The following is a 22,850-nucleotide window of genomic DNA, read 5'->3' as shown; positions in this document are numbered from 1 at the left end:
TGTTCCACGGCCGCAAGTTTTGTACGTGGAGCCCCAAAATGGCCGTAAGAACTTGAGTAGCGACACATGAATGAGAGTTTCAAACATGGAAGCCCAACTACATGCTTACGCAGGTTTACATTTACATACCTTTAATCTTTAACACAAGAATTTTGTTAAAGTAGAGAACTATATACTTTTACATTCTTAAAGCTGAATCCATTTTGGCATCAGGAGAATTGGTGTTTCATTACTTCGTGTAGGAAAACTTTCCCTCTATAATGTAATGGGGACTACTGGTTAAAGGAACACTGATTTCCTTTAAACACGGACATTTTTCATGACAAAGCTTTTTTCTCAATTGCTATCTTACTGATGGCAGCAGTAACAGCCAAACTTCTACAAGCTGAAATAAAACATTTATTCCAACTCTCCAGGAGCAGCAGCTTCTACTTTCTTTGGAAAGCTGTCTGCAGAGCCCAAAAAGGGCTGTAAACGTTGTGTAACGACACACAAATGCCAGAGTTTTGCTCGTGGAGGCCCCACTGCATGTTCACACAGGTTTACATAGATATTTATTTGGGAGTGGCCGCTTGAATGTGTGTTGCAGAGGGTGGTGTAAACGTCACAATTCAATTTCAAACTTCTCTGCTGTCTAAAAAAAGCATGAAAAAACATTGATATAAACAAGAAACACTGTTTATTCTCTTTTTCAATTTTCAAACCGAATTAATACATGTCAGTCATGTTAATATTTTTCTGCTCCTTTCCCTTTTAACGCAGACAATTCTTTTCCTGCTCTTGCCAAATACAATGCTAAATTAGATTACAAGTGCTCAACTAACCAGATTAAATGAGACTTCTTAAGTAACCTGTTTTTTTAAACTGTCAGCTAAAGAGAAACCTGGTTCAAAGGCTAAAGGATTAGTAAAACCTGGTTTTCTGATGAAGTTTTGTGCAGAGAAACCATCTCTTCAGAAGAATAAATGCACAAAAATCTGATTCCTCTTGTGCAAGTAAACCCAGAAAACACATTTTCCATTGCACAGTTTCTTCAGAATCCAGGTTACTTAAGTGCATGTAAACACTTCAAATGCATAAATGAAGATGTATGAAGGCTAACATTTTAGTGTGAGGTGAAGTGTAGAAGTGGATGCAGATATGTAGAAAAAAAACCAAACAACATCGCTCAAAAGCTGCCGACGCCTTGCTGCCAATTTATTATAACATCTGACCACATAAAATATAAACATTTTCCATAAACTCTCTTTGAGAAGAATGTGTCACAGATGCGTGCACCTGTGCCCTTTCTTTGTGCAAATGTAAAACACAGGCTTTCACAAAACAAGGAGATATGATGAAAATCTACACACACACAAAAAAAGTCGTTACCAGGTAGCAGTTGATCCCGATCTGAGCATTTTCAAAAAATTTTCCTCGATTAGCTGACCCCCCCGTGTACAGGACAAGATGATCACTCTCAGATGAAGAACAGCTCTCACTGTAGTCAGCACTATATTATGTACCAACATGAGCCTTAGACAGAAGAAGTTTCAAGTAAAGTTACACAAGAATCCATGTTTCCATTCACATTTCTACACTTGCTCCGGAAATCCAAAATAAGGACAACAAAACTTGTTTAAACACAATACTAAAGATTAAACATAATCACAAACAATGTTTCCAATATTACCCTTTTTCTTTCCTTAAAAATTGCACCTAAAGTCATTGCGATATGCGGTATATAAAAGTTAACGAGTAAGGCAGCATAATTCCTTTTCCAAAAAACACTATTTATGAATCAAACCTCCTTATGAATACAAAAAGAAAATGTAGCGGGAAAAGGGGGAGAATTGCTGTTAGTGTGCACACTTCTCTCCAAACGGCCTGCAGGTCAACCACATAAAGATGACTCTGACCTGCCCTCTGACAGGACTGTAGGCAAACTAACTTCACTCAAACATTTCCCTGAACTTTTGCCTGCTTCTCTATCACCGCAGTGGCATTTGTGACTGGCCAGAGTTTGTGCATTTCTTGGCAAATAAAGCACAATATACTATTCGAATAAGGCAGTGATTAAGACCAAAAATATATATATTTAAAAATAAATTTTGCTTGTTGGCCTGACTAGCTTGTTCTTAAGGCTTCGGTTTACAAGGCTGGGGGTCGGCAGACGCCGTCTGCCCCGCTCCTCTCAGTTTCCTGGGATGTAGTGGTTGGATTGAGGAGCCAGGAATCCCATCCTCTGCTTGTTCTTCCTCTGTTCTGTCATCTGAGTGGAAAAAGCAGAGAAAATTGCCATCAGAACTGGAGTGGCTTACACTTCTCACTTTGCACAGAGCAAACACATTATGAGCCAACCCGTGTTTGTGTTTGTTACCGTTCTGGAGGGCACTTTATTATGCAAAACAAAATATTCCCACTGGCTCGCATGTAATTATAGCATTCCAGAGGGGGGTGTTAATTCATTTGAACTTGCAGTGCAGGTAAAATAATGCAGGTAAAAAGGGAACAAAGCTGTTTAAATGAAACCAAACACATCTTAGGCTCATTAATCCCAATAATCAGGGTCAGAAAAAGGTCATCTCAGAGGGTACTGAACGTCTTAATATTTGATTTTCGTTCGAAAAATAAAAATATTTGCAGCATTTTTGCAAATTTTGTTCCAGCAGCTTGAAACAGTTTTACTTTGCACGAAAATGCTGTTTGGACAGGAAAATAAGGCCTCTTGGAAACTTTATTTAAGTATGCAAGCAAACGTGGGAGTGTTTGCACTGAAATGTGACCTGTTCACTGGATGATGCGTAAGTAAATGTGTGGTTTTCTAAGATGTCTTACCGGCAGTGGTTTCATAGCTCACGCCCTAAATGACTCTGTAAATTAAAATAAATATTCTTTCCGATTAAATGGAATCAAATGAGTAGAACCCACACAAGCAGCACAGAAATGCACATCCTGTGTGTGAAGGTCAGAAAAATTGTGAGCAGGAGCAAAACTTTAAGTGTGACATGAAAAGCTCAAAACACCTCCTGGTTGGAGAGTTTAATGCCTCCAAAATTCAGAGTTAAGAGTTAATTTCCATAACTTTTCTAACCCTGCTGACACTTTATTTGGCAGCAGAGATTAATAGTAAGCAAACCAGGTTAAACCACATTTAAAAAAAATGATAGATTGCTTCTTAATGGTGCCTTTACTTCCTCATTAGAGGGGATTTTGTGCTGCTGAGGTGAGCAGAGGTTGCCGTTTTGTTCGGTGGAGTGTGATCCACCCTCAGTGAGAGCTGTTTTTCACACATCTGGCAGAAGGGGGAACAAGGACAGGCCTGTGACTGGAATCACATGCAGAGGAGGCAGGTGATGAGAGTGATCAGTCACACTGCAGCGGGCAAGCTAGTCATCCAAACGGCCAGAGGCTCTCAGTCGTGTTTATTGCAGACGTGATAGTCACCTGTCGTGCTGCGTTCAGGAGCATAAAGGGTCTGATAGAACCTTTTTGTACCAATTTCCTGCTAAAACCTATACTGGCAAAGCCATCTTCTTTTTTTCCTGCTGCTGGTATTTGTAGGTGAAAAGTGGAAGTCGTGGAGTTCAGGCTTCACAAGAATTAGTCTTTAAAAACAGGAATATTTTGGTTTAGACAGCTTGATAATGGACCTGAAGTTACCTGTTCTTTGAGTTCAGCTAGCTGGGATGATAGTTGAGAAATCAAAGTGACAGTGTTGGTTAGTTTCTCCTGCAGGGATCGCATCTCATTCTGCTCGTTGTCCCCTTCGTTGCTCACCAGAGACATGGCTCTCATACGAGGAAACCATTCCAAGTTCTTCTCCTGGAAGAGACAGGAAGCGTTTGAGTCCGGGAAAAAAAGGGAAATGAGTAAAAAACGTTGAAAAAAGATGATCATAAGACGGGGTGGAAATGGTTCTGTTTGTTGGCACAAGCACCGATATTCACAATCACAAGAGAGTAAACAGAGAGGAAGTGGTGAGTGGAGACGGCTGTGAAGGTTTCACACTAATCATCTCATCAGAATGGAAGGGTGTTCTCCATTTTACGTTTGACGGCAGTTAACTTTCCCTTCACTTTGAGCACAACTGTGGTCTCCTGGAAACTGCAGACAGCGATAATGCACTAAATGAACGTTACCTGGCATTTAAGTTCTCACCCGCTAAATACATACACATTCAGAGTGAGGATGAGTCATTGATGTCTACTGGCCGCACATTGGAGGTGTGATGCTGCACGTTTTTCCTTTCTTTCTTGTTTTTTCTCCCCTCACGGTGCAGCAGACAGAGCAAAACATCTGCAGCGGTGCTTTCAGGAAACGCTGGACAAAACAAACCTATGGAGTTATGTAAGGGACTTTAGAGCGCCTGTGTTTGTACACGCGTGGGCGTGTGTGCGGATGCATTTGCATGAAAATTCAGCAAGTGCAAAGAGCAAAGCTGGATTTACAACACACATGTTCCAGAGATAAGTTCCTCAGACAGACTACCTTCAGCTGACCTTTACCAATATTCCTTTGCCACTTCCACCGATAAAAAGCACTCACAAGGTGCCGAGAGTGAAGTTTGACCGGGAGCTCGTTCAACCCAGTGGGAGGAGAGAGGTGTTGTCTCACCTGCTCTTATATAAGAAAGCACTGCAGAGGAAGCCAGACTGGTGGGAGTGAGAGATGCTGGAGGAAGGCTGAAAAGGGAAGGCGTTTTTTCCGCAGGTGGACAGGGATGTACAGCATTTGTTTTTGTTTGTCTGAAAATATGAGTTGGTCCAACCTTTCGCCGGCAGACGTTAATAGCTGCAACCTATCAGGGGACTTCCTCTGCTCATTCATCAACAGGAGAAGGACAGTCATTAAATAAATAGCAATAAACAAAAATAAAACATATATGAAACCTTGCTTGAGCAAGATGGTGTTTAAAAATGTAAAGCTTTTTTTGTTCATTTTTAAATGCACACTGCAAACTAGACAATACTTGCAAACATTTAAAACCTTGTTTTGACATTCAAGATTTTAAGTTGTTTTGCATCTCTCCAAGCTTTTCAAAGAATCTGCAGAGTGGAGAATGTTTTGTCATATTAAGAGCAAGGATGAGTCAAAATCCATTTGCTCCAAACTCTTGACAATAGAAAAACTTAAATTAAGACTTTAAAAAACCCTCAAATTTCACTGAAATTTTGGTTCAGTCTTAAGGATGCTATTTTAAAGTTTAAAAAAATGTTGACAAGCTAGCCTGGCTTTCACGATTATTATTTTGGAAGCCAAAACTTTGAATTATATTCTAAAAATAAGTTCCAGTTTAAGATTTTATGTGGTTTTATTAAAATGGGCCAATTTGTGCTAAAATCCAATTTTCATTCATAAAATTCAAACAATTTGCTTAAAACTAGAGAAAAATACCTATCATTGCGATGTTTAACATTCAATTTGAAGTAAATTCTGTCTAACGGTTCACCTTTTTACCATTTTCCCCCCTTTTGAATGCTTGTGTGGAACTAATTTTTTACATTTTGATATCTTATAAGATTTTTTTAGGTATAAGTACTTGCTGCATGGTCATATCATTTGACTACTTTCTAGTGATTTTCTTATGAAGATTAGTGTTCTTTTCTTATTTTCAGCGACATTTTTTATATCTTTATGAAGGAAATAGAAAAAGTAAAGAAAGTTATTAGTCAATATCAAAGTCATGCAGCATCAGTTCAAACTAGCAAAAAACAAAATTTGATGTAAATTATGCCAATTATTTGGGTTTGATGTATTCCAAAACATAAATCTTGTGGATGTTTATTTACTGCTGGAGAAAACAAACTCATACACTACTTCCATAAATACTTGACTGCTAGTGGAATATGTTACAAGTATATACTTAGTACTTCAAACGTCATCAAAATGTGAAACTGAGCTTAAAACTTTGCAAGTTCGCCTCATATTTGCAATCAAAATATCTCAAATGTAGTTATGTATTGACTTGAAAGTGGATTTTAGTGTTCTTAACAGTGGGATTTAAAAAAAAAATGTTTTGTGTCCAACCAAAACTAACAAATAATTTTGTGATGATCAGTCTGCTGACTTCATTCTCAAAGGATTCATTGTTTGCTTATAATAAATAAAAAAATAAATTAAACTTTAGAGAAACACTATTCAAAGAGCTAGAAACGTAATAAAAAACCTGGAAACATTCTGTCAATTAAATTCAAAAGTCATATTCTCAACAGATAAGCTGCACTTCCACAGACATTTCAGAAATCTGCATTTGTAAAACTAAATTGATTCAGAAGTCTTTTCTAGCGCCTATAAAGAAGCCAACTGGCATTTCAGGCCAATTTTAATATCCTATTCACCTATGCAATGTGCTTCATCACACATGAACTGCAAAGACTTGATCTGAGTTGTCAACTGAAGTAAGTTGCAAATTATCCAGAAGCTAATCAAAACAAGCATCTGTGGGATGAAGCAGAATATATCAGATCCAGATAGACACTAAACACACCACCTGCAAAAACCCAAAACACCAGGAAACTGTCTGCACCCCAAAATGTTCTGTACTCAGCTCAAGGACAAAAGGATTGAATTTTAAGCACATGCATGCCTGGAAGGAAAACTTTATATTATACATAACATGCATGGATGAAAAGAAACCAACATTAATTTGTTTGTGTTTGTTTTTTCAAAATTAGAAACCTAGACATGGTTTCCTTTAAATGTAAATTGAAGACCCACTCCTATGAAAATTGAGTTTTTGGTTGTTTTTAACTTGTTATTGTGGCATTTTTCTCATGACGGAGGACATATTTGGAGAGAAAATTAGGATTAAGATAGTATTTCTGAGAATTTCTTTATTCAAACTGTTGTGAATCAGGAGGAGACAAAAAAAAACGCTGTTTAAAAGAGCTTTTAATTGTAACATAAAATCTACAATCAGCAGGTCATAAGCCAGTTACTCCACTCCATCAAAATTCCATTCTGCTTGCAGACAAATACATCCAGGTTTTCCTCATCTGAGCTGACATCTGGCTCAAAACTGTACGGCTGGATAGCTCCAATATTGCTTAACTAAGAGGCAAATTTCTGATGAACTACTGCTGCCTCGCACAAACTATGTCCATGAAAATAATTAAAAGACCAACGGGAACACTTCTACAAAAGATGATTGGAGTGGGACTTCAAGTGATTTCTTAATCCTTGATGCTTATGTAATAAGGGCTGCACTATATGAGGAAAACTCGCAATATGCAATATTAGTGATCCATATTGCGATGACAATATCACTTGCGATATGTGAACAAATAGCAAAACAACCAAAAATCTAAATTCTATTTCACTGCATCAGTTTAATTTAAATAAGAGTCCACATAATTTAAATTATACTCCAAATGACCATTGTCTACATAGGGGCGAAGATCTAACATAATAGAGCGCCATCCGATGGGTCAACTACATGAAGGGGTCCACCTGATTGGTCAAATGCATAAATGGATTTATTTGATTCGTTAAATAGTTCAAGCTGCCATAAGATTGTTTTAGCACATTTAAGGTTACCATTTATCACAATTTTAGCCGTCTTTGGCGATATGCGTATTGCACAGCTTGAAATCGCGATAATGATAAATTTGCAATTTATTGTGCAGGCCTAATGTAAATGTTATTATGCAGCTATAAATCCACAACACATTTATTTCTTTTCAAGATCAGTGGGATTCACATGTCCATTACACTCAGATTTCTATAGTAAAAGCTCTTTTACTACCTAATTTTAAAGCAATTTGCACCACTGACTCCAAAACAGACTCAAATGGGGTTCATTTAGGCTGACCACACAAATACGACTTGATTCCATTAAAATTAGATTGAAAATCGATCATCTGAAAATTTGGGACTAATTGAGGCCTTTGGCATCAACACAAGAAGAATGGTCTCCTTCCCTACATGTGAAAAACACAATGATGGCTCTGTGAGCTCAGAGACAACCCTGTCGATGAGGACCATAATGATTATTTTAGGTCGTCCATAACTGATGGACTACAACTAAACTATTTTTTAAAAATGAGATTATCCTGCCTGACATCCAGTCCCTCATTCTGGCATCACTGCAGATAGTTTGACTGTGACTGTGCAAAATCTTAAACAGAGCACCAATGTCTTGTTGCTTGTCACTAGACTGTGCAGTCTTCCTGTGGGTGCTGCACCATCTGAATCAATCAGGATTTAAGCTACTCGAATCTTAGACCCAAATCAGTCCTCTAAAACATGAGTATTTTTAAAAAAATATCACAAAATAAAATTAGAGCATCTTTAAAAGAAGTAATCCCACTTAAATATTACAATATTTTGGATTTTTTGCATTTAAAGTCCCACTCCAGTAATCTTTTGATCTATTGTAAAAGCATTCCCAGTGGTCTTTTCATTATGTTTATGCCGTCTTCGCCAAAAACCAAAAGCCTGTGTCATTTTCTACGACATAGTTTCTGCAGAGCAGCAGTTGTTCAGTAGAAATTTTCCTCAGAGTCGTAGGTGGGACTGTTGGCGTGGAGTAACCCCGCCCCCTGGCCCTCACTATTGCTGAGACCTTGAAGGAATGGAGGCCCGTTCGGTGTATTTTCTATGTTACTCTTTTTCCAAACTGCATTATTCATCTGCTCCTGATTCACAATTATTTGAAACAAGAAACACTCAGAAATGCAACCTTAAGCTCAACTTTATTTACATATGTCCATCATTAGAAAAGTACCACAAGATCATGTTAAAACTGCCAAAAAACAGGAATTTTATCAGAGTGGTTTTATAACATAATAGTATTTTATTTTGAGCAAATTTTTATGGATAAACCCAAATGTATGCCTCTCCATTCCTGTATTTCCAAGTCACTTAAGTGCCCTCAAAATGGGTGATAGTAAAAACTGCATCTTCTTATAATTATCCCTGAAAGAACTGAAATGACAGCAGGAAACGTTTGCTGGACATCAGCCCACCTACTTCTAGTTCCAAGGGAAATTCTACCGGCAAAAACACGGCTGTGTCACCAGATCAGGAGTGTCCCCCATAGTGGCCAATCCATACTTGAAAGAGTAGAAAAACAGAGCCCTGACATCCTTCCCTGGAACTACACCCACACATTGGTTGAATGACACATGGGAAGTGGAAGAAGTCACTTGTTTCACTCAGAAAAGCGCAAAGGACCTGTTTTGACTGCTCTGTACGAGTCAGGAAGGCAGAAATCTGAACATTGAGGTGCACTGAAAACCCACTAACACCAACCATCATCTCATTTCTGACTCCCACCACCAACTTGTCCATAAGATATACTATAACATAAGTACTCTGATCTACAAACTCAGAAGGAATCAACATTTCAAACCCATCCTAAGACAATTACTATTCCATCCCAACGGAAAAAATCAGGAGCAATGTAATCTACACTAATCTGTACTCCAGGGAAACGAAACAACCCCTTGACAAAATAATGACACAGCATCAGGCCAAGGCTCAGGAGTTCACCTCACCTGAAGGACAGTGCCTTTAATGACAGTAAAGGGCACTATCTGGACAGAGATGGTTGAAAAGAATAAATCATCTGTGCCTAAAACTTTACACAGAGGTGGGGGTTTAAGACAATCCCTGTCTCCCATGTGCAACCCTATTTGACTTAACTCTGAGCAGAAAAACATCAGGCTGTCTGGTAATGCTGCAGCATCAAAACCCACACAGACACTGTAACAGAAAAAGCTTCTGTTTATTGCTGCAGTCAAAGTTTACGCATGGAGACCTTAGGTCAAATAGTGTCTGGGAGACAAAGTCCCAAGGACTTATGGGTCTGACCTGATGCTGTCTTTGGGAAGCATTTATTTATCAACTCAACGGGTTTCTTTTTTTTCCATTTCTACGAATTTGTCTGGAAAACTAGAAGAAAACTGTCAAACCACTGTAATGTTAATTATTAAAAAAACAAACAAACATGAAAGTAAATCCTATGAAGAATCTCACACTCTTTTACAGCTACTTTTGTTCTATCTTTGTCCACATTTTACACAGGGCTTCATATTTTGGAGCAAAGACTTTCTGATTTTTAACAGCTTTTTGTGAGCGAAAGTCACATTTTGTCAGCAGAATCAGTGAACAAATGTGTGGATCCCCCCCCTCCACCAACTTAAAAAACAAAAACCCCAAAGGAGAACGGCCGGCTGCAGCAATTTCAGCTTGTGAAGTCATTTAAAACATACTTTAAACAATCTAAAAATAAGCATTTAATGCTCAGCAATTATTTTCTGACTTCTACGTCATAAAGACTGGATTTAGTCCTAATGTATCTAAAGTGAAGAACGAGATCTTGCTTTATTATCAAAGAAAAGTATCTGACCTTCTTCTTTCACAAATCCAGGACTCTTATCCTGCTAAGTTGTAGCCTTTGTTACAAAAAACCTGAGCGACATGATGTGAGTGTTTTAGGTGAAGAGAAGGAGACAGAGAAAGTGACAGAGAGGAGAGCACGTGCCTGACAGGGCTGAGCATATTAGCAGGCCACTTGAGATGGGTTATGTAAGAGCGCTGTGGCTGCTGCAGTACCTGCTGGGCCTGCAGTCGCTGTCATAGTTTGGCACACAAACATCCGCACACTGACTCACATTCACATGCACAGTACACCGGCGGAACAGACACTCGGTGTAATGCGAGCCGTCTCGTTCGCCCACATCCTTCACGAGCAGATGCAGTCGGCGTGAGACAGAAGCTGTGAGTGTGCGCAGGAGGTCATCGGGTTTCTGATGTTTTCCCAACAGAAGGAGAAGGAGAATTTCGTTCTGTGTCATAGCTTTATAACAACAACAAACGCACCTTTTTAAAGGAAAAATGAGTTTTAAAGGATGTAAACTCCGAAAGGGCATGTAGAAGCTCAGTCTGAGCTGTGTAGGAAACAAAAGAGGCATGCTGCTGCAGAGAAAAGAATCAAGGCCTACTTTCCAGCTCAGCTGAGTCTTTGCGGCTAAAGAAAATGTAACAGTGCATCATGTTGAGGGTGAAGTGGCGCTGCATGCGTTTTCAGCTTAGTATTGTCCTTATTTTAAACTGCAGGACCCACAGGAAAAAAGCTTAAAGAACCACTCCAATCATCTTTTGATCTACTGTAAACGCATCCCCAGTTGTTTTTTAATTATGATAATGCCGTTTTTAGCCAAAGTAAAAAAAAAATTGTCGTTTTCTAGGACATAGTTTCTGCAGAGTGGCCGTACTTCATTAGAAATTTGCCTCCGAGTTGTGGTGTGGAGTAAGCCTTCCTTCATTTCCCATGATCCCTTTGTTTACAGTCTCGCCCACTTACAACCTCTCACAACCCCAACCTAACAATACCGGTACAACAAAAAAGGCAAGCAATATCTGAGCTTTCCAGAAGTACAGTTTTGTCCCAGATCCCAGCTCAGACGAGGAATACAAAGACGTACACGGATCTAGTGTGCAAAAAGTGGATGCATCGGAATGGAGCAGAGTAGGCAGCTTGTGACCTGCAGACTGTAACACCTACGTCACATCTACAGGCTTTTTCAAACTGAATTCTTTTGTCTGCTTCTGATTCACAGCGATTTGGAAAAAAAAATAAAGAAATACTCAGAAACGCAATTTTAAGCTTCATTCTCTTTTTATCCGTCCTCAATCATGAGAAAAATGCTATATGTTAAAAACCCCTTAAAACGTGATTTTGATTGGAGAGGGTCTTTAAAGTCACTACAATAGTCTGAAGATTTTAGAACTCAAATGTTCCCAGCTTAGCTTTGATTTTTGAAAAAAAATCCCCAATATGATAAGTTTTCTAACGGATGGAGATAGAAACAGCTCCAACTGCATGTTTAAAAACAACAAGTTTGAAAAAGAAGTGGTTCAAGTTTACTCAAAGTCTAAAGTTTTGGCCAAAAAAAAAGCAGAAGTCTACTGCGCTGTGATTAAAAATTGAAAAGCTTTTTATTTCACATGAAGGAACAGAAGGGGGACCAGTGGAAAGGAAAACTTTCTTTTTGAGAAAACCCAAAAAGCATGGTCAGTATTCCTGATCAACTTCAGACACGTTGGTGATATTATTATGATGAACTTGTTGACTGCCAGATGACCTTCTCTCATTGCCTGACAGGTCTATCACACGTTTCCTTTAACTTCCCCCATTATCAATTCCTTCAATTTCTCCTTTTATTGCATTAACTTACGTAACTGTCATCATTTAATTGTTCCTCTTTTATTATTAATGTGCAATAAATCTGTCAATTTTTTTAAACTTTTGTTGTGGTTTGATCCTTGCTTTTAAACTTAAAATTTAATGAGTTGAGTCATAGAGTCAGATTTATTTGCTCCCTTTTAAGTTTTTTTTTTTTTTAAATGATGACAGAGAAACTGCACTACAACTTTGATGACTTAAAGTACATATAACAATAATAACTGGACTTCTTCAGCTTAAACAAAGATGGCTGCATGAATGGAAGTCATGCGTACTGAAACGCAGCAGCAAAGCTGAAAGTCTCCGCTATAGCTCGCAGGTGTGGCTGTACTCATTTCAATGGACTGCATTTAATATTGCGCCCATGAATAAAAACATTAAATGCAAAATCAGAAAAACAGAGCATCCTTTTAATCCTGCTTCCTTGAGCTGTCTGAATGGGCCTCGTCTCTCATTAAGACTCCAAACCCCTTGAAAACACGATGTATTTTTAAATCTACTAAAAGATACGCTGTCACATGTCATTTGTCCAGAATCATGTGAAATCAAAGTGTAACAAACAGCCTCTTTGTACCTACATGATCCTCCACATATTTCACAACCAACCATACTGGGTTCTCTATTCTTTAACAATTATTCTGTCCAACAGTAAGAGAACTAACCCAATGAGCCAGGTATCAACGTTGTCTCCTCTCTATTGGTGAGTTGTGGGAAGACAAACAGATGTATCTACCTGTCAGTAAAGTGTACAAAAGCACTATAAATACAGATGAAAAAGAAACAGAACAAAAATGATCACTTACTAACTCTTCTTAATGCAAATTAGTGAAAGGTGCAATTTAAAAACATGTTTTAAGCTCCTGACAAAGAGCTTCCAGTCCTTTATTAAGTACGGACCCTAGAAAACGAAGAAGTTGGTTAGCTCGAAAGCACTGCAGGTCAATAACAACTCTAATTCAGCCGTAATAAAGAACTCCATGATTGGTTGGGATTTTATAAAAATACACAGCATATTTGGGCTTTTCTTTTTTTAAATCTATAATTTGAAATCATTCATTTCATTCATTCATTCATTCATTCATTCATTTTCTATTCTGTTTTTTTCCTTTCGGGGTCACGGGGCTGCCGGAGCCTTTCCCGGCCACTTGTGGGCGAAGGCAGGGGACACCCTGGACTGGTCGCCAGTCTGTCGCAGGGTAGAATGTCCGCAATCACACACCCATTCACTCTCACACTCACACCTATCTCACACTCATACCTATTTAGAGTTGCCAATTGACCTATGAAGCATGTTTTTGGATGGTGGGAGGAAGCGGGAAACCCCGGAGAAAACCCACGCATACACGGGGAGAACATGCAAACTCCACACAGAAAGGTCCCCCATTGATGTTCTGGTTCATGTCCCCCAGCCGGGACTTGAACCAGGGGCCTTCTTGCTGTGAGGCAAGAGCGCTTTTTCAAATAATTTGAAATGTCACTCATATTTTTTATTAGAGATACTTAGTCATTAAAGTCCCACTCCGATCATCTTTTAATCTATTTTACAAGCCTTACCAGATATCTTTAAATAGTGAGCCTAGGAGCTTGTGGTCTACTGACTGTAGCCCCTTTGTAGCGTTTTTCATATGCTTCTGATTCACAACAATTTGAATAAAGACATACTTAGAAATGCAATTTTAGGCTTATTTTTCAGTAAATACTTTCTCCATCATGAGAAAAACACTACAAGAACATGTGAACACCCTTCATATTGGAGAGGGTATTTAAATGAATCAAGTCCATGAATGGATTTTTGCTTATACCATGTTTTTTTATGTTTGTAAAACAAAATAAGAGCGTTTTTTTTAATGCAAGAATTCACCATATTATATAAATTTTTGTCCAATTTTAGTCAATAGTTATGCAAAACAGGTCTTTATAACTAAAGAAAATTGGTTTTAGAATGGAGATTTGACAAATAAATCATAGTACTGAATCAGAAATCTAATGTTATTGTGAATTAAATGGATCCTGTAACCACAACATAAACATGCAGATTTTTTATCCTAGTGTGTCGGTCTCTGCTTTGCAGCATATTCGCAGGTTTTAACGTAGATTCCTGACTCATCATTACCTTCTTACCCCAGGAATATCTCTGGCAGGCACCAGAGAGTCGAACTGTTGCAAGACCTGCTGTGCATTTTAATTCAGCTCATGTCACTCGTTTGTTATGCAACTTGTTTGTTATAAAGCCGTCATTCCAATTCCCATCGCAGCCGAATGTTAATCTGAAGATGTGCCGTTGTGCTCCCAGCCTTCGTTTGCATCCATTAGCCCAACAGAGACACCTGTAGTTACCCTTCCATCCCTTAGCTCCTCGCCTGTGTGCCCATGTAGCTGCTTGGTGCATTGATGATAATAGCGCTGGACTGGGTTTAATTACTATTTAACCATGCTGTGTCTCTGCAGGTTAGGAGCTCAGCATGGTGAAGACTAGCTGAGAAAAGAAACCTGTCCATCTCCTGCAGTGAAAAAAGAGGGAAGGAAAGTCAATTGGGATGCCTGGCACAGGCCTGGAGGCTGCGTCTGGCTTTTTGATTGTTTGGCTGCTTTAGAGGATCACGCTCCTGCAGCATGATGCGCAAGTGTGCTACCTGAGGGGTAACCTTAGAGTCCAGCATCTAGACATCCGTGTGTCTGTTCACTAACTGCAGCTCAGCATCAAAATACAAATCCAAGAGGCTAAAATGAACGCGTTTGTTTGCGTTCTTTGAATAATAAACAGACCAGAGAGGGTATTTTTTGCAAACCTCTGTAACGTGTACTCACTGCAATCATCTGGGCCACATAGCTCTCAGGGCCGGTGTACTCAGTCGGGTCCTTCACCTTCACCAGAACCAGGAAGTAAAGGTAGTGCCACATGTTGTGTTCAGATTTGATGTGCTCCTCAAAGGTTACAGTCTTGTTATCAAATTTGTCCCTTTCCAACCCTGCAAGATGGTGAGGCAGAATCGTTAAGAATTTCCAATTTTGCTCATGTGGCTCGCAAAAATCCACAAAGGTGTACACACCACAGATAAAGCAGGTGGTTTTCAGAATCTCCTCCTTCCTCTGTTTCTCACTCCTCAAGTCGGCAAATGTGTCGATGATCACACCAAAAATGAGGTTGAGAACAATGATGATGACCACAAAGAAGAAGAGAAGATCGTAGACTACCCGGGCCGCAAAGAGAGGCTCCTGAAACAAAAGGGTTTGCAAATGTCACCGATCGACAACAATTTTTTTTTTTTAGCTTAAAAGACAACAGCAGTTTCAAGGGGGTCTCACCTCCTTTGAGGGTCTCCTGAGAATATCTCCTACACCTCCTCCGTTACGTAATCCTTGATTCAGCACGGTGATTATGCACATAAGTAGAGTGTCACACACCCGTTCCATCCCGTCATCCTCACCTGAGAAGAAACAAACACAACAAAGTATGTAAGATGAGAAGTAGAGGTCCACAGAAAATCTAATAACTAAATTATTTAAATTTATCACAAATAATATGCATGTAATGTGTAGGGGAAGCACTAAGAAGTCAAATTGTAGTGCATTAATGCAACTGAACTGAAAGTTAAAGAAAACTAGTGAAAAAACACAAACTGCTTCTATAATTTGTTTCTGCAAAAAGGATGCAGACACACTCCTGCGTGTGAACACACACAATATCTCAACTGGCAGTTATTATCCAGGAAATGAGTTATGATTCCATGTGAGTGCAAACCTAATTTTGAAAAACCTGTAAACTACAGCATCCCCGCCTTTTTGATCTCCCCCAGCTGACACGCTCTAAACAGCAAACTTCCACTTTGCCTCCTGTGATGAGTCACTGATGATGGCTCGCCTTCATCCAATCCCTCACTGAAGTATTTGACTAAACTCATAAATATGTTTACGCATTACGCGGTGAAAGATAATGAAGGACACGGAAGCGATCACGTCACATGAGAGCCCCCACAGAGCAGGTGATCTTACAGATCCAGGAGTGCGAGTAAACCCCACCCTTTGTTTCATCGAGTTTCCTTAGTTTGTGTAACACAAGTGCTTGTGAGTAACATTTCAGCGATGTGCTGCTGCAAAGGTCACACACTCTGATCAAAATATGGGGGGGGGGCCTCAAAACTTCAAAAGTGACTTTTATGTTTGACCATGAAACTTACCATCGTGTGGTGCAGAGGGTGAAGTGGGGCAGGAGTCTTTCATACATGAATTTGGGACTCCATTGTCAGTTATTCCATTCCTTCTTCCTATAAAAAGAAATCGTTAAATGATTAAAGTCGTGTTTGCATTGATATCTTTGAACAGTTATTTTTAATCAGCATTGGGAAAATCCGTAAGAAAGATATTGTTAGGCATTATGTAAACTAAAGCAACAGCTGCTGGGTGGGTGGTTGAAAAATAAAAATCATTAGTACGCGGGCAAAACCCCGCAATACGGAAAGCTGCTACCGGGCTGCTGAAGGGCTTGAAAAAGCGCTTTACACCCAGGTCACGACAGTTAGGGAGGACAGCAGATTAGAAGAGGATGAAGCATATTTGTCAGTCACAGTGCGGCAGTGTGGCTTTGATGAAGCCCAAACTGTACATCCATTCATCCCTCTGCTAATGTATAGAAAATCATGAGCCCAGCCTGTTATATAACCCAACATGGCTCCGCTGTGCTCTATTCAGCAAAACACAGAGCGTTGCAGCCACAAGGTTATGCAACAGGTGCACATGTGCAGGCAGGATGTCTTCCTGACTGTCAGGGCCACGGCTCATTAACACGCCCACACTCTCAACAGCGTTCACACAAACATGTGTCTTGGGATGGACTGCGTGTACAGGTTTACTGTATGTAAATGCAGATGAGGATGAGTCAGTAAGAATCTGCACATTAAGACATGGTATTATTTCACTGGAGACTCAGAAACTTAAAAGAAAACAGATCAGATCACAACAAAATTACTAAAGGTTAGAAATTATCACATAAAAATGGAAGCTACATTTAGACCGGGCATGTGACGCGTTCAAGAATGTTTAGAACCCTTTCTAGACAAAAATCACAGAAGATTAAAGAAAAAAAATAAGGCCCAAATAAGGGATGCTGACCTGGTAAAGGTAAAGGATCCACCTCCATTCTGAAGTCATCCTTGAGGAAGAGGAAGCCGATGATGGAGAAAAAGTAGACGAGAAAGATGGCAAGAACAGCAGTCAAGAAGATGGATCGGCCATTTCTTGTTACACTCTTGATCACGTTTAAGAGAGTTTCCTCCCTGGAAACCAGGTCAAACAGCTGCAGGGGGGGGGAGAGATTCTAATCAGTATGGACCAAAATCGTCTTTTTTTGCCATTTGAGGATGAAGGATCTTACCAAAAAGCTGTAGAAAAACTCATGCACAAAGAGACCCAAGACACAGATGATGGCATAAGCCAAATGGTAGACAAAGAGCATGTCCATCACAACTGCTTTGTAGCCTCGCGTAAATGTGCCCTGATTGCCCACAAAACTGGCAAGGAAGACTAATTTGTTGAACAGCTAAAAAACAAACAAAGTAAAAACATGTGAAAAAAACAATATTATGTATAGGAAGAGAAACATTTTGAACTTTCATAAAATGGTTTACTTACATTTACAGACCCAAGCAAAAACAGAGCAGGCGCGAGGCCCATGGTGTAAATGGCACGTAAAATTAGGGAGACCAGGAAGAACAGGATGCCCCAGGGCTTAGGAAAAACAGGAAGGAGAGCAGTGAAGAGTCCCAGCGAAGCCCACAGCGTAATATTCCACATAGATGACAAAGTACCTATGGAAAAAGATAAAACCACCAATGTTTGAACTCTCAGAACAGCACTTTTCAACAGGAAATTCAACAACTCAAGACTAAATCCGTTTACTGTGAGAATACAATCAGACAAGCAAAATCTGAAGGCTGTTGAGGTTTTTTCAGATTGATAAAGATCTCAAAAGTGTATTTGTAAGCATGATACTTAAAAGTCTCTATGAGCAGATATGACTAATTGTAGTCAAAGTTCGCCTACATTGAACCAATAATGGAAATGAAGGAAACAAACTTTTACTTTCGGGCATGCTCAGTACGCATATATTTTTTACACCAACAGAGAGTTGAGGGAAATGATAGGCCTTAAGAAATACCACAAATTCTAGGGACTTAGACAAAAAACACTGAGGTGGAATAATTGGAGAAATAATTAACATCATACAATATTATTGTATATTGCTTTGTGTTGATTGATCGGGTTTCCAGTTAAAGGTTAAGGGGAGAGTTTCAGTTTTTGTTCTTACTTTAGCTTTCAACAAATCTGTTTTTGCGCTTGGGGGTTTTAAGGTAGTATATATTTATCAATTAAAAAAAACAAATCTTCATCTTACCCTCATCTCCATCATCCCCAAAAGGATAGAATGTTGCCACGACAAAATTCAGCAGATTAGCCAGGTAGAAAGAGATGCTCCCCCAAAGTGAGATGTGGCTTGAGAACCAAAAGAGAACTCTGTTTTCTGTGATAAAACCAAACCAGTCATCAAAAAAAGTTTAGATTATCTCAGATTATTGTAGATGGTTTTATTAGAAGCCTTACTGCGAATCTTCTTCTGCCACTTCATCTCGTTGTAGAGGTTGTCAAACTGCTGGAAGAAGTCGTTGACCTTGCTGCCTTGGTCATCTCTCTCAGTGGTGGTGAAGACGCGCATCTTGGACTCCTCAGTGATGTACTCGCAGATGTTCGGCACTGGAAATACGATCTGCTCCATGGTACGATCATGACGCACAATCTGCAGAGAGGAATAAGTGGTTTAGGAGGTTTAAAAGACGACAGGAGTTAATGGATACAATGAAAATGATGCTCACCTCTATCTGCGCTGTGTGTTTGGCGTAGTAATGAAGGGCATCCTCCCTGTCGTACTCCTTCCCTGGTGAAGGTCTGAGGCACTGCTGCAAAAGTTTGTTGTGTCTTGCCAACTAAAGAAAAACAAAACTTTATTCGTATTTGAAGAATTTACACGACTATTTTTGATACATTTATTATTGTTTTAAAGCAATTTTATATATGAAAACACATTAAAAATGAGTACTTTTACAAAAAGAAATTATTTTAAAAACTTTCCTTAACTTTCAGTGCATGTACCTCACACCTCAAAGTCAAATATCCTAAACCTTAAAAACTTTATTTATTTATAGTCACCAGTAAGCCGAAGCCCAATAATAGGCTAAATTACACCAAAAAGCCCCCAGAAAATATTCATATAAAATATACAAAATAAATATAATAAAACAATAATTCATAACTAAATTGAAAATAACAGGTACATTTTAACCTTTATTTGGTATATGTATATATATATATATATATTTTTTTTTTTTAAATTTAATTTTAGATTTTTCTGTTAGGAATAACTCAAATTCTCCGCTGGTGGAAAATGGACATAAAATTAAATAAATACAGATTTACTGTACTTGTTTTTTTTTGTGTGTTTCCATTTTTAATATATTTATTTACACATCCCTGTGAGTAAAAGAATAGGTAGAATATTGTGAAACTTGTCTGCTGCGGGCACCAAAATACTCTGTCTGACACTCAGCAATTTAGAAGCAGAAGTGAAAAGTCGGCAGACCTCGCCGACCTCCTGCAACCAACATCAACCTGCTTCACATTATGAAGACTCATTTTAGACAAGTGTCAGAGCAGTTCAGCAACAGAGGTGCAATCTTGCATCATTTAACACTCCTCCTTTTGGAGCCTGAGACGTCATCTTAGGGTCAGAGAGGCCGATAAAGACGTTTATAACCTGGTGAGCCAGGATGTAAATGTTGTGTCCGACGTCTCTGGAGGTGATCTGAGATCCAATATTGTCCTCATCCTCTTCGCTCTCCAGACCTTGGGCATAGACTTCCTTCATCACTTCCACCTGAAGCACACAAAAAGGGGCAAGTAGGACTTTGTGTGGGACAGATCTATCGGGGGTGACGCACACCTTCTTACCAACTCCATCGGCCTCATCTTGTAGAGAATTTTCTCTGCATTCTCACTGTCATGGCGGCTCTCCATTATAGCCAGCAGCAGTTTGGAAGCGTTGTTCTGCAAAATACCGATCAACACTGGTTTTAGAGATGAAGCTTCACTTAATACTTTGTCATTTTATAGCAGGACAGGTGAGAAGGGTGCAGCAAGGCTGCCACTGTGCTCCATTTACAAGTGGGATGGGAGAGAGGTGACGATCACCTTGAGCTCCATCACCAGGTCAAGTCGGTTCTTCTCCAGGGGGTTAATAGAGTTGATGATCAGTGCTATAATAATGTCGATGCCATTTGACTCATGCTTAACGATGCAGCTCTGGAAGGCAGATATAAAATTAGGGGAAAAAATAGTTAAGAGTCACATTTAAAATTCAAACCCATGCAAAATGGACCAAATTTCAATCAATGTCAACATATTTGTCAGAAGAAAAATCACATTTTTAACACTTAAATTTGATCATCTATCAGCTTTAATTGAAAAAAAATCCATCAAAGCTGAAAGACAGTGTATTTCTTTTTTACAAAATACAAGAAAGTAGCCTCTTTTTCACCAAAATAAATTAAATTTAAAGACCCACTTTGATGAAAATTGTGTTTTTGGTATTTTCACCTGTTATTCTCATTATGGAAGACATTTCTGAAGAAAATGAAGCTTAAAACTGCATTTCTGAGTATTTCTTTATTTTAAATCAGTGTGAATCACACTGACTGCAGTTTTGCAGTTGGTTTTTCCAACTGCATGTTTTGCAGTTTGAAAAACCTTGTAAAAAGGTAGCAACTACACATGACAGGCCCACAAACTCCCTTCTCAACTCTATTCTGATACATCCACTTGTAGACAACTAGATCCATGTACGTCTTTATTTCCATCGTCTGGTATCTGGCTCAAAACTGTACTCAAAACAGTGCTTGCCGTCGTTGCTGCACCAATAATATTAGGTTGAGCTAGTGTGAGAGTGTGTAAACAGAAGGATGTCGGGAAGCAGGGGCAGGCTTACTCTGCACCAAAATCTTATAGGTTTCTTATGAAGTCATACTGCTCTGCAGAAACTATGTTCTACAAAACAATGTTTTTTTTATTTTGTCTAGAAACAACATAGTCATAACTAATTCCTCACTGGGAACACTTTGGAAATAGATCAAAAGATGATTGGAGTGGGACTTAAATTCCCTCCCTAATCCAGATTCATAACAGCATTTTTTATATATTTTATCTTTATTTTTAATTAGCCATTGAAGTTTACCATCAATTAACCCATTGAGGTTTTCTTACCTGATTATCATGGCAGGGCCCCTGGCAATACTCAGTAATGGTTTCTAGGGTTTGCAGAACCAGATCCACATTACTTTCATTGATATAAAGTCCCAGCAGCCCCAGGCCTCCTGTGGTGCTTCCACAAATGCAGTCCAAAAACTGAAGAGTCTCACACACCAGGTTGTAGTTAGTCTTGTTGCTCTGATTCCGCAGAAAGTTCTGGAATTAGAGTTTTTTGTTGTTTTTTTAAAGAGCGCATAAGATAATAAGATGAAGACACTGTATCAGTGTCTGAATGTATTTTCTTGGATAAGTTCTGTACCTGAAGGTCAGAGTTGTGGTTCTCACAGAGCAGCTGAAGGTAACGGAGTATGGGTTTCATGATGGTGATGGCGGGGCTCATCTGAATTTCCTCTATAATTTCTTCTGTCCCAGACATCTCACTGGTTTGGCCTTCCAGGTCAGAGTCCAGTTCCTTCCTGAAGGCACAGAAGGCCTTGGAGGTGACAGAAGAAGCCTCCTTCAGTTGGCCTCGCATTTCCTCCCTTAAATAAAGCCCAGACTCTTTGCCTGTTATAAGAAAATAGAGAGAAGTCTCTAAAAACATCTTAATACCAAAAGATTCTGTAGCAGCTGAATCAATAAATGGGCAGAGATGACAGATGTCATCTCAGGAAGCATGCAGCGGTTTTGGAAATTCTGGTTGACCACTTATAGACAAATTATAAACAACGAATGATATTGAGAAACTTCTTCTGCAGACATGGGCCTTGACAAGTGGGCCACCACTGAACCACTCGGGTTCTGTTGCACGACACTGGCCAATCTCGGCACAATGGCCTTTTGATAAACTTGTGGTGTGGGTCGTCACATGGCTGCCAACATGTGACTGCAGGAACTGAGAACAACAGTCTGTCAGCAGAGCAACAAAGATCCCTGTGGATTTAGACGCCACCACTGTTTTTAAACCTGAAGCTGAGCTGAATTTCAGGACCCCACACGCCGAAAACACCAAGAACAACCTAGGCTTTTAGTCCCGCTAATGCCTGGCTGATCTCAGGACACCAAGGCCTAATCGCTAAGTACATTACCCCCATTTCCAGGAAAAAAAATTAAACTCTTCTGTCAATTTATCTCAAACCCTGTTTTCACAGAAAAGATGCTGCAAGAAATGTTTTCAGTAACTTTACTGTCCAGACTCGATGTGTTCAAAGTTTTCAGTGTTTTATTCAATGCTTTCTAAAGTTGTGATAATTTGGCCTTATTGAAAAAAACTGCTGGATTTCTATTTTGTTCAGTTCTTTAACTCCCAAAGAAGCGTTGTGAAACAACAACGGCCATGAACTTGGGTTTGAAAAATGAACTAAAATGAATTTTGATTAATATGCAT

General features: G+C 39.2%; 1 protein-coding gene across 2 annotated transcripts in view; it reads right to left on the bottom strand.

The window, feature by feature from the left end:
- Positions 1–1,163: 1,163 nt before the first annotated feature.
- itpr2 (inositol 1,4,5-trisphosphate receptor type 2) overlaps positions 1,164–22,850 on the bottom strand; it is a 59,557-nt gene continuing 37,870 nt past the window's right edge. For both annotated transcript variants that reach the window (XM_023955929.1, XM_023955930.1), the window contains exons 41-57: positions 21,783–22,030; positions 21,479–21,679; positions 20,411–20,521; positions 20,171–20,266; positions 19,977–20,096; positions 19,039–19,149; positions 18,770–18,962; positions 18,564–18,689; positions 17,801–17,976; positions 17,544–17,708; positions 17,282–17,465; positions 16,351–16,437; positions 15,479–15,600; positions 15,223–15,388; positions 14,981–15,141; positions 3,643–3,804; positions 1,164–2,251 (exon numbers count right to left, since the gene is read on the bottom strand). In XM_023955929.1, coding sequence (XP_023811697.1) covers positions 2,174–2,251; positions 3,643–3,804; positions 14,981–15,141; positions 15,223–15,388; positions 15,479–15,600; positions 16,351–16,437; positions 17,282–17,465; positions 17,544–17,708; positions 17,801–17,976; positions 18,564–18,689; positions 18,770–18,962; positions 19,039–19,149; positions 19,977–20,096; positions 20,171–20,266; positions 20,411–20,521; positions 21,479–21,679; positions 21,783–22,030 — 2,507 coding nt within the window. In that variant the 3' untranslated portion in view covers positions 1,164–2,173. The remainder of the gene's footprint in view (positions 2,252–3,642; positions 3,805–14,980; positions 15,142–15,222; positions 15,389–15,478; positions 15,601–16,350; positions 16,438–17,281; positions 17,466–17,543; positions 17,709–17,800; positions 17,977–18,563; positions 18,690–18,769; positions 18,963–19,038; positions 19,150–19,976; positions 20,097–20,170; positions 20,267–20,410; positions 20,522–21,478; positions 21,680–21,782; positions 22,031–22,850) is intronic.

The sequence above is a fragment of the Oryzias latipes genome, chromosome 6 (assembly GCF_002234675.1).
Source record: "Oryzias latipes chromosome 6, ASM223467v1".
Classification (NCBI taxonomy): Eukaryota; Metazoa; Chordata; class Actinopteri; order Beloniformes; family Adrianichthyidae; genus Oryzias; species Oryzias latipes.
The sequence above is the reverse complement of the archived record's forward strand: the minus strand, read 5'-3'. Positions and strand labels throughout refer to the sequence as shown.